The 11,472-nt window shown below is 44.1% G+C and overlaps 1 protein-coding gene across 1 annotated transcript in view; it reads left to right on the forward strand.

Annotated features, from left to right (window-relative positions):
- AGBL1 (AGBL carboxypeptidase 1) overlaps positions 1–10,885 on the forward strand; it is a 301,822-nt gene extending 290,937 nt beyond the window's left edge. Inside the window, exon 23 of the mRNA XM_054215255.1 lies at positions 6,954–10,885. Within this exon, the coding sequence (XP_054071230.1) occupies positions 6,954–7,260 (307 nt within the window). The 3' untranslated portion in view covers positions 7,261–10,885. The remainder of the gene's footprint in view (positions 1–6,953) is intronic.
- Positions 10,886–11,472: the final 587 nt, after the last annotated feature.

Genomic DNA, 11,472 nt, shown 5'->3' on the forward strand with positions numbered 1-11,472 from the left:
CTTTGTTGGTGTCTGCCTTTCCAAGCAGCAGATTTGTAGGGTCTTTAGTGTTTTGTCCGAGCCAGGCACTGCACTATGTGGAAGAGTGCGTCATCACAAACCAAAGTGAATATACAAGTTCACAGATCTCTCCTAAAGTACACACAGGGTTGTGCTTTCATGTGCTGAAATGTTAAAGTATTGAAGAAAAAAAGAGACAAAACTGAAGAACTGTTGAAGGGTGAGAGAAGGAAGAGTATAGCCGCCTTTGGGGTCTGCACCGACTGTCATAGCTCCATTTTGTGGCTGACTTGTTGTTCAAATCAATGGCTTTTATTAATGCTTACAAGCCTACAGCTATAAGAATGCTAAAGACGCAGTGTTAGCCCTGCACTGATATATAGATTAGTTCTCCATTAGGAAGAAATTAATGATTGTTCATAAGACCGAATCCACAGCCTTTGTCTTCTCACCAGCTTTTCCATCCTACACGTAAAGGCCAGCTCATGTGAATTGTATTGGTTAGCATTAGAAACATGCCTGGATTTGACCTGAGATACCTGGAATCCGGGAACGTCATGTAATGTCAAGCTCGTACCCTTGAAACGGGAGAAAAATGCCTACTTGTCCTCTATACAAGCTCGTCTTTCACAGAAAGATCAAAGCTGTACCAATAACATGGTGTAATTCAATTAAATGCAGCTCATATTCCTACAAGGCTTTTCAGTTTCCCAACTGTGTGTAATGTGAGGTCTGTACTCAACATTTCCTCTGCTCTTACAGCAGTCATCATCCATCTTCTCACCAATAAGGAGAATGGAAACAGTCATTCCTGAGAAGACTTAAGAGAGTTTCTGCTGGATGCAAATAAAATGCTGTCCGGGGCTAAATTGTTGCAAGCCTGAATGAACATTAGGGGACAGTATTGGCCAGGAGTCAGCCTGTTTCTTGCTCGTCATGCTCTCCCTTTATTTACAAGTTGTCTTCCCTTCTCTTTAAGTGATAAAGCCCCACTTGCTCCTTACTTATCTAACTGGTGCACCAGACATCCATTTTTAATCTGGCCAAATCAATTATAAATATTACAGCCTACAATTACCCTGGGAACTCCTGAAAAACTAATTAGTACAAGTCTTAGCAATGAATTACACCTTTCTCTTGGCTATTTGCAGCGGGGAGGAAAAAAACCTCTCACAATCTACGCTCAAAACAAGACCAAACACCTCTCAGACATAGCAAACAGAACTTAAAGCAGCGTTTAATTATGTTCATATTGTTCGTGAAAGGATGGGCCATGGTGGGCTGAAAGCCAGGGCACCTGGCATTGCCTTGGGCTTAGCACGCATTTTCTCAGGAGATGTTGTAAGATGCCAAAGTCCTTTTCAAAGAGTCTTTGGAAAGGGAAATCTCATGGGAGCCTACAAAGTTCATAGCATTATCGTTTACTGTGTAGCAACAAAGGAGGTGAATGCAATAGTTCTTTAAGCTGGAGCCATCTTGCACCAGTACGTAGCTGATTCCCTCCCGTGGCAAGGTCAGGGACTAAATAAAGCCTCGTCTGGCTCTTCTTAGGCAGGAGAAGCCAGGCTGGTGTCTGGGGAGCTCCTGAATTGCAGAGATCAAATTGGAAAGTCCTTGCAAGGTGTGCACCACATGTTGTAGCGAGTGAATCAAGACACAAAGGGCAGACCAAAGCCCTTCTTTGTTGGCATCTTGTTGCTGTAGTGTATTTGTTACAGGTGTAATTACCTAAAAGCATGATAATTGTTTCATTTATGTCCTAAAATACTACTTTATAAAGCTATTAAAGGCAGAATTGTACTCTGGGATAACTGCAAATGTATCTGCTTAAGATTCATTTTAATTTCATTACAAGACTTCAGAAGCAGTGTTCCTGTAAAATACTTTTAATAAAACATATGGATTCCTCAAAAGCAAAATTGTGCAAGACCACACACCCTTTTAGATTCGGTGACATATGTGGAATTTTAATGTCAAAAAAAAAAAAAGAAGGGCAAGGCAATCCCAATTCACTGCAGAGTGAGCAGCATATCTTTAAAAGCTGTAGGACACTTTACTTACCAGCATGTATATAAGTGTTCGTACAATTGGTACAACTTTGTTGGAAAAGAATGAGCAATTTCCCTTCTGCACAGGCAATAACTGTGGTCAGGGAACTTGCTGACTTCTCTGCTTGAGTGGAGAAAAAACACACCCTTATTTCAGGTGAATGCTGTAATTGCTGAGAACTTGGCCTGTTTGGGTCAGACAGAAATGTTTTTTCTGCCTTCTCTTCCCACAAGAAAATGGCTGATATCTTGAAAAATTTCAAGAAAGCCATTTCCTGCCTTATTTCAGTCTATGAACTGTATCAGAGACATGCTTGGCTCCTTATAGACAGCCATATCCCTGCCTTGGGCAGCTTCCAAAGGATCGGGACTTATCATGATGGAGTGGAGGTTTAGGGAAAGGAGAAAACAGGGTTACAGACAGGGTGATTAAGCAGCTACTGGGGTGTTACTTCTCACTGCAGGGAGAAGACGAAGATGTGTTTGCTTGTTTGTTGATACATTCTTCACAGGGAATCATTGTCCATGGCCAGTGGTGGGCCCCAGACTTACCCTTTTCCTCGTTTTCGTGTGAAGCGTTTAACCGCTCCGCTCACTTCCTAGCTTCACTCTGGCAAGACTACAGCAAATTTCACCAAGAGTGAGAGGAGCAATGTAAAAAAAAGTGAATGCTCCATTTCCTTCTCTAACGCACTGCAACTGCGAGGGCTGTCAAGTGAAGGTCAAGCAGCAGCCCTGAACAATAGTCACAGATTCCCTAAAAGGGACAGTTGTCAGTGCCTGTTCTTTCCAGCAGAAAAAAATAAAACACATTCTATTTTGAGCCAGTCAGTAGGATACAGAGAGAGCGAGTGACCTGCCACGCAAGCAAAATATGAGTGAAAAATCCCAAGGAATTACTTAGGACGTCTCTCGGTTTTCTCCATGCCCTGGAAGTGTGTGCACAAGTGAAGCAGAATTGTGTATGGAAGAGAGGTCGTCAGTCGTCCCCGCGTACAGCGTGTAACTCTAGTTTATCCACCACAGCATAGACTGTCTTATATGCAATTCAGCAGGACATCTGACTTGCAGGGTTTCTATCCAGCTGTGGCCTGACAGGTAGGCTGACTTAGAATGAGGGGTTTGCAGGAAGCACCTGGGAGAAGTGTTTTTCAGTCATACCAGAAAGCTCCAGTTGTGCCGACATGTAAGGAGGGACTGGGCTCCCCTCTCCTTCTCCTCGTGTTAAGTCAGCAAAACAGAATCATTCTACCAAAGCTTGCTTGCTTTCCAAAACCAAGCAAACAAATAAACACACCCACATACAAAAGGAGAAGTAATTAAGATCAAGTCATATCTTAATAAATATGCAAATTAAAAATCAAAACAAAGAAATTCTGTTTATCACATCATAAAGTTGCAAATTGCTGTTGTGGCTCCCATCGGTTGGAATAGATGAAGGCTACAAGGCTGTAGGTTTTGAATTAGTAGATCAACCAACATGCGTACATGTTTTATTGTGATAGCTGGGGGACTGTTGGCTGGAGATATATTACCAGCCTTCCCTCCCCCTCTTCTGTACTGCGTTCACGTTCAGTGGTATTCATACACTATATTTGTCTTGTAGTTCTCTAATGTAATGCCATCGGTTTTCCTCATTGTTTACCTTCAGTAAGACAACATCATTATTCCTTGGTAAATCTGTTTCATGTCCCCTGGGGTTTTTCTCTTTTTGGTTTGTTTTCTTTTTCTTTTTTTTTTTTTTTTGGGGGGGGGGCAGAATTTTGCAGCTTTTAAAAATCAGATTAAAAAATAAACAAACAAACAAAAATACCAAGAACCCGCCCCTAACAAAAAAAACCCCACAATTCTTGGTGGGAAAAGGCAGACCTACCTTCTGCAATGGTATGCACTAGTCTAGGTGGTGGCATTTCTGCTCATTAGCATGTTTCGCCAACTGCATTTGTTCCTAAAGGAGCTGGTCTTTATGATCTGGAGAAGCAGCACGTAATGACTGTGGCAGCTTCGTCAGTGGGACTCTAGCTGGCTCCCCAGCACCTGCGTGCTGCCACCTCTCCTCTTCCAGAAGAACCTCTAGCCTGCTGGTTTGAGCTAGCCCGTTTGTATTGCTTTGTTATGTATTTTAAATCTTCCCGCAGTAGAAAGTCAATTATTGGGATGGAAGATCCCACACAGCAGAGAAACATAGCTGTTTTGTAGAATTTGGTAGTGTGATAAAGAGCCTTTCAACTTTGAAGTCACTAGTGTGATTACAGCCTGCATTGGCAGTGAGAGGAGGTTGGTGCCATCTATTTGCTGTTTGGTAGCTCATTACGCGATTTGTGGTGGTGGCATCAATCCAGTGGATGTCAATCCATATTGGAGAAACCACTACTAAAGTCAGTCCTGATTGGCTTGCTCGTTCACTGTCACAGCAAGGGAGCAAAGGGCAGGAAAAACTAGGGAGAAAGTCTTCTTCCCTGACCTCTAAACATGGGCGAAGCACATCCTCACTTGTGGGGAACCTCTCCCTGCAACACATCTGCCCAGGCATTGAATTGTCACAGTCTTGGTGTTCTGTGTACTATGCTTGTAGGCAACGCGACAGCACCCATCTTGGAAGGCAGAGCTTTTGAAGTCCATTATAACGGTTTTATGCATAAAGACTTGCGTCATAAAGACTGTCCCTTCAGTCTTCCATGTAAGGAAATGGCAGGTTTCCGTGGTTTTCATTCTCTGATGGTTGTCTTCCGGATTTCCCTTCCATAGCAAAGTTCTTTTGTGATAGAAGTAATTTTCTCTTTTTTTTTTTTTTTTTTTTTTAGAAATCCTTTCAAAATCATTTAAGTTATCCAAAAAATTCAGAAGGTCCTCTGTTATTTGGTTTCCCAGCTTTAAGTAATAATAGGAATATTTTTTGAAATTGTTGGCCTGTTAATACAAATGTTTAACTGCAGTTCCTAGGTTGCTAACTGAACCGTTCCATCTGTAAAATATCAGTGAGGTGGGTGGCAGCTATGCCCTGTCCCGGTGGCGTTGGCAGCACCTCCATTCAAGAGCGGTATTGAAAGTAGATAGGCTTTGGTTCTTTCTGATTGCAAAGCCGCAAGAGCAGAGCTTATAAATGAAAAATCTAGTTCCCCTGAGCTTAGTCAGCTTTGAACCTTACCGTGGGTACTTGGTATCGTGGTAATTCATGGCATGAAAAAAAAAAAGAAGACACGAAACCCACTGGTCAGGCTCAGTAGAGACCACTGCTTGTTGCGGTTTGTGCCGGGAGGACTGTCCTGGTTTGTTTGTTTTGTTTCATGTCACATACTCAATTTCAGTATGAGTTCTTCCTGACCTAGATTTCTGAGCAGACTGAAGTGGAGCCAGAAACTGTAAAAGTGCATAATTATTCTTTTATTTATTTTTAAGCTGTACAGCTCTATTAAGCTTTCAGAGAATCCTTTATACCCAGCCTTTGAAGTAAACTAAGCCAGAGATCAGCCGGAGAAGGAGAAGTGGGTTGACACTGCTTATTTCTGCTCGCAGAGTAGGCTGTGTACAGTTAAGATCTGGAGTCTCAAAGCTAGGAAAATCTTACGCCTTTTTCTGGAGTGCAGAAGAGAGAAGGGATCAATGCATCCAAAAGCAATACTTTACACCTTTGGTATGTTCTGAAACCTCAGATGCCGGCACTGCTGTGAAACAGCTGAGAGCTGGAAGATTATTCCGGGTACTGACATGTAAATGAGCAGACCACACATTAAAGCTGTGTATGCTCCATCTGCCAAGCCATTCATTCTTCCCAACTTGGGACAAATTAGAAACTCTGGCCCAGTGGCGGAAGATTATTATTCCTTTCCCAGTCCCCCAAAGCAATACATTCCCCTGCTTTCAGTCGGATTGAAAACATTGACCTGGAGGTGAAAAACACATTATCTGTCCCCCTGATTCATCCAGACTCTGACCCTGGCAGCGTTGAAACCACGGGCTTCTTTCTGGTCTCAAAAAATTACCCGGCTGCCCTCCTGGGCTAAGGGCCAAATGGGAACTAGGCAGCTAGGTACGAGAAAGACCCTGTCCCCCAGAGCCATCTAGTAGAGTGGTTACAATTCTGCCATACATATTGCATTAGGCTAACCTAATACAGTACGTATTAAAAGTGGACATGTAAAGAAGGGTTATGACCGTTCCTGTAAGTAAATGGCAGGAAGATAAGGTGGTGTAACCTGCCCTTCTGAGAGCCGGGTGATGCAGCTGTGACATCTGTTTAGAGTGTCTTCTCAGCCGTTCAGACTTGCCTCTGAATTTTCCCTTTCCTCAGGAAGTCATGCTCTCAAAGCCTTCTCGTGCTCCTTCCAAAACACAAGCACTCCTGGTATTTCTGCCCTCCTGGGAGCCCGTGTGCTTAAAGATCCGAGAGCCTCCAGTTTTTGTTTGCGCTGCCTCTTGTTAGCAGTGCTGTGAGCTTGCACAGAACAGGAGTAAAAGATGCCAAAGCACATCAACCACCTGGATTAATTAGGTCTTACACTAAATGTGGAACTGCAGCGAGGTGGATGATGATTAAACCAGCAACCTTCTGGAAACTGAATACCTCCTCCTCCACCACTATATTTCAGCTTCTCTAACCTTGTAAGTGCCTCGAGGCAACAATGGTGTTGTCTGTGTATAAAGCACTCGGTTTCTGTATAAGCAATAGCAATAATGGTGATAACAATAATCGTTTCTCCTGTGAGGTAGGGAAGTATCACTCTTCATTTTACAGATGGTGAAACAGACACAAAGACGTACAGGATCTTGCTTAGTGCCATCTCATGCCTTATTAGCAGAGACAGAGCTGAACCCAGGAAACACACTTCCCTGTTACTTACGCTTGCCCCTAGAGAAGATACCATCCTTTGATGATGACCAGTCTCTCTTCTGATTTTTCTGCAGAAGCTGCAGCAGCAGCAGCCTGGAGACTGATGATGAACCTCCTTGTGCGGAAGAAATCGATTATAATACTGACAGTTGCTCTGATGATGAAGGGAACTTCTCAGAGCTAGACCAAGAGATCCAGGAGTGCCTGTCGTGGGTGGAAGGAGAGACAGAAGATGAGGGATTGACGACGAGACAGACATGCAGCTCCAAGGCTCTCAGGGGGCTCTACATTTCCAGCCAACCAGCACCCAACAGTACGGCTCTCCCTCTGCGTTCAACAGCACTTGGGGTGTACAGTGGGTTCGAGAGCAGCCCTGCGTGAACAAGGCTTTGACTTGCAGAGCAGTAAGCAGATGGGTTACTGCTCATGTTTGCCTGTTTGCCAGCTTCAGCATCCTTCCCAGATGTGTTGCTCCAGTTCCAAATAGAAAGTTGACTGTATGTTTGTGTAATTTGTATACATATATATATTGAGAATGACTCCTTATGCTTTGTACACAAGGCCCAGATGGTACTGTGTGAGAACATCGTCCATTCCTAATCATAATCCCCAGTTTCACAGCAGCCTCTAGTATGTGGTTTCATGTAGATTGACCTGAGGAATGGTCTTCTGAGACCAAGGAACCAGAGATGACTCTCCTTTTCCTACTTCAGGCTCTTATTGTGGGAAGCAGCCTTTGCCTGGAAGAGTGGCGGTCACTGATGCCTTTAGTCAGAGCTCTCTTTTGCCATTCATTTCTTTTGAGTTGTAAAGCAGGATCTGATATCCATGTGATTGGAATTTTTATTGTGTGTTCAATAGCTTGGGTCAGGCTGTCCATGCTTCTGAGCTGGTCATATCTCAGCCACAGTGTGGGAAATCCAATGTGCCATAATAAGGAAAGCACCAATGACAATGCAGAGCGGTCCTCTGGAAACCTGAGCTAAATTCACTTCTTTGCTGCACTGAAACAAACTGGTCTGGTGTAATCTCAGTTGAGTCACTTTATGCTTGAGCTGATGGGCCCAAGTGTAGAATTTGTTTCACAGATGCTGTGAAATTATATTTACTCCTTGAGACATCCTTCCAGCTAAGAGAATACAGATACAAGAGTTCATCCTGGGGAACTAGAGCTACTATTTTAAGCTATTGAGAGGGAGAGGGATTTGGGGCATTTTAAGGAGAAAAACACATTCTGTTGAGGCAACCAGGGGTCCCCCAATATTCTGTCAATAGATTAGTGATGGTGGCAATATCCAAGAGTGAATTCAGTCCTGTGACTGATTATTTGTTAGTTTTATTATGATACCACTAAGGAAACCTAGTTCATGGATCAGGACCCCATTGTGCCAGGCGGTAATATAGCGGAAGACATTACTGGTAGATTATATGTAGGTTATGTTCTACCAATGACTCCCATAACGGAGTCAGAACAACTTCTCCTTTGATCCCCAAATGGAAAAAAAATTAGATTTCTCCTAAAATTGACTGCAAACACAGATCCCGATTCCTGAGAATCCAACACAGACTGAGAACCCACGCATGTGCCCGACATCCCTAAAGCATGAAACCCACATCACCGCATCTCACATGTCATATTGCCTGAAATTCTCATGTGTCTTAGACTCTATGGCTGCAAATGGGGAGTTGTCCTGAACCCAAATGGAACTAATTGCATGATGCAAGAGGCTCCCAACTTTCACTACTTTATGAGGCTCAAGGAGAAGTATGAATGTATAGTGTGTTGTAGCATTACAGCCTATAAGGCCTCCATTGGCAGTGATTATTATTGTTAGAGTTGATGTGTGACTGAAAGCACCACGTCATCCACACATAGAATCATAGAATAGAATCTTCATGATTGGAAAGGACCTTTAAGATCATCGAGTCCAACCAAACAACCTACAATCTCTGCCACTAGGGCAAGCCCTGAAATGCCACATCTAGACGTTTCTTAAACACCTCTAGGGATGGTGACTCAACCCCCTCCCTGGGCAGGCTGTTCCAGTGCCTGACCACTCTTTCAGTAAAGTAATTCCTCCTAGTATCTAACCTAAACCTCCCCTGTCACAACTTCAGACCATTTCCTCTGGTCCTGTCATTATTTACTTGGGAGAAGAGGCCAACACCCACCTCTCTACAACATCCTTTCATCTTTATGCTGTTTGTGGAGAGAATTCCTGGTGCAGAACAAGGTTTTCTCTGATGCATTTCTGAACACCTTTCCCCAGACTGCCCAGACATATTTTCCAGCAGGAGCCTGCTGTTTGGAGAAATAGCTTCTTCCTGTCCTGATGGGTTTTCAGTATCCAGGTGTTTTGAAGTCTTCACCAGCGTATAAAGAGTTCTCTGTGGCTCTAGCTCTCTCTTTATGACGCTGCTCAAAAGACAGGCAGCTTGGGTCCTTAGAAGCTGAGCTTCTTAGACCAGACTAATTCATTAGGTATGGTGTGTGTTCTCGGTACAGATGTCCTGTTCTGCTTGCTTTAGTGTGCGGCTTGTTGCACATAATCCTGAATTTTCATAAAAGGTTGGCTCACAGGCATGGACAGAAAAGAGGTAAAACAGGTGTTCCCATTATAATAGTTTGTATAATATTGCTTCAAAGCTTATTAATAAAAAACGATGTATGTTCATAGTCAAGTTCAAAATCCAACATTCATGTGCATGACAACAAGTTCACACTGTGCCAGGTCCAGACTGCAGGATACACAGGCCATGCTGTAAGATCTTCAGCATTCGGCACATCCCCAAGACATGGGGCAAAAAATGCCATTGTACATATATGCGTCTGTAGATGTACTTGTAGACATCCAGAGCTGCTTTTCTCTCGCGTGCTGCCTTCTGTACCAACACCCTGCCACAACAATAACTGAACGATGCTTACCAAGGCTTGCCACTGGTACACCTCATTGCAAAGGAAAAAAAATAAATCTTATTAAATCAGCATTTTTCTTAATGAGACACCAATATTTTGGCTATAAATACTATAGGCCAGTCTCAGCCTTCGAGCTGTTCCATTCTGAATTTCTTAAGCTAAGCAGAATTCAGTTCAGTGGGAAGACTCTGCCCTAGTTGTGATTCATTGAATCAATTGACTGCAGAAGAGTTGTCCTAGTATACTAAAAGTGGAGATGTAGCTTCGATGCGTGTTTGGAGCCAAATGTATATGAGCAGGGCCACTGTTTCATAGATCCCAGTGCTAGGAGCTGCAGGAGGTGGAGCGATGGCAAAGGCCCTAAGGGTGTCTCCAGTGTCTGGGATCCGAGTGTAGCAGCCGAGCTGGGAGTGAAGTGTCCATGCACATCAACCACACCTGGATAAATGCTGCTGTGCAATATGAAAAGCCCGGCCAGGTCTTCTCCTGGGCAGCTTCCCATGTTTGTGCCAAATAATTTGTCAACAAGTGGTGAGGATGCTGCAGAAGTCAATGACCAGGCGAACCCCCAGCCCAAGGGTGCTCAGCCTGCTGCTGAGAAGGTGGGAGCAGGGGAAGGACAGCGAGAGGGTTGGGTGACCGACCAGTCGGGAATAGCACCTGGAAACTTCCAGCAGAAGCGGTTTTGTGGGCTGCCTCATTTCTTCCAGGAACTTCTACAGGGAGCAGATGCTCCTCTTCTTTTGACAGACCTCTAGAGGTCAGGAGAGGGCCTCCATTGTGCACTGCTCTCGCCATGCTATTAAAATTCTCCCTGAGTCATGGTAATTAAGCAGAACTAGGCTCTGCACAGAGGAACGGAAGTGCATTGACTTTAATAAAACAGAGTGTAAAACAACTTTAGATTAACTCCAGCCTTGTTTATTCTTGCACACTTGTAATTCTGGTTTGGTATTTCCCCAGTGAATGGAGCCGTTGTCCCCTGCGCTGAGGCATGTCACCTCACTTCAGCCTGCTAAGTGCTGAGCAGTGAGGCCAGTGCCTTTTCTTGCTGTCGCTAGCTAATCCCAAGGAATTTGGAAACAGCCGATGGAAATCGGGAGGGAGGAGAGGGTAGTTGCCACTGCCATTCCTCAAGAGTCAGTGAGGCTGTCAGGTTGAGACGCAAGCCAAATATTTCCGTAATGGCCAGAAGAGATGGTGTCCTAGAGGCACTCACGTAGTCCCTGCTGCTAAAGCGGTTTTGGGCTCCTGCCAGGCACATTAACTTTTTTTACTGATGCCTTTTGTCTCACTGACTCTCTTAGCGGCTGTGAATAGCTGCGCTCTCCTTCCTCCCCCTCCATGGCTTACATGACGTGGGTAGAAGATGCAGCGCTCACACTGCACCCTCTGTCTCGGCCTCTCGCCGGCTCTCAGACCCGCCTGGCCACGATCGCCCTCTCCTATCCGAGACCATCCTCAGGATGCCTTGCCAGTGTCTAGTGAAATAGACGTGTGCGTAAACCTCTGGGCTAAAAATAAATAATTAAACAATAAAAATAAAAAGAATCAAGTCAGCAAACTAAGGGAAGAACAAAATCTAATTAGTTTTATCTGCTGTTTGTTATGAGGCTGTCAGAGTGCTCTATCCCCTGGTTTTACAGCACTCTGGAAAATAACAGTGATAATAATAA

Source organism: Rissa tridactyla, chromosome 9, assembly GCF_028500815.1.
Source record: "Rissa tridactyla isolate bRisTri1 chromosome 9, bRisTri1.patW.cur.20221130, whole genome shotgun sequence".
NCBI lineage: Eukaryota > Metazoa > Chordata > Aves > Charadriiformes > Laridae > Rissa > Rissa tridactyla.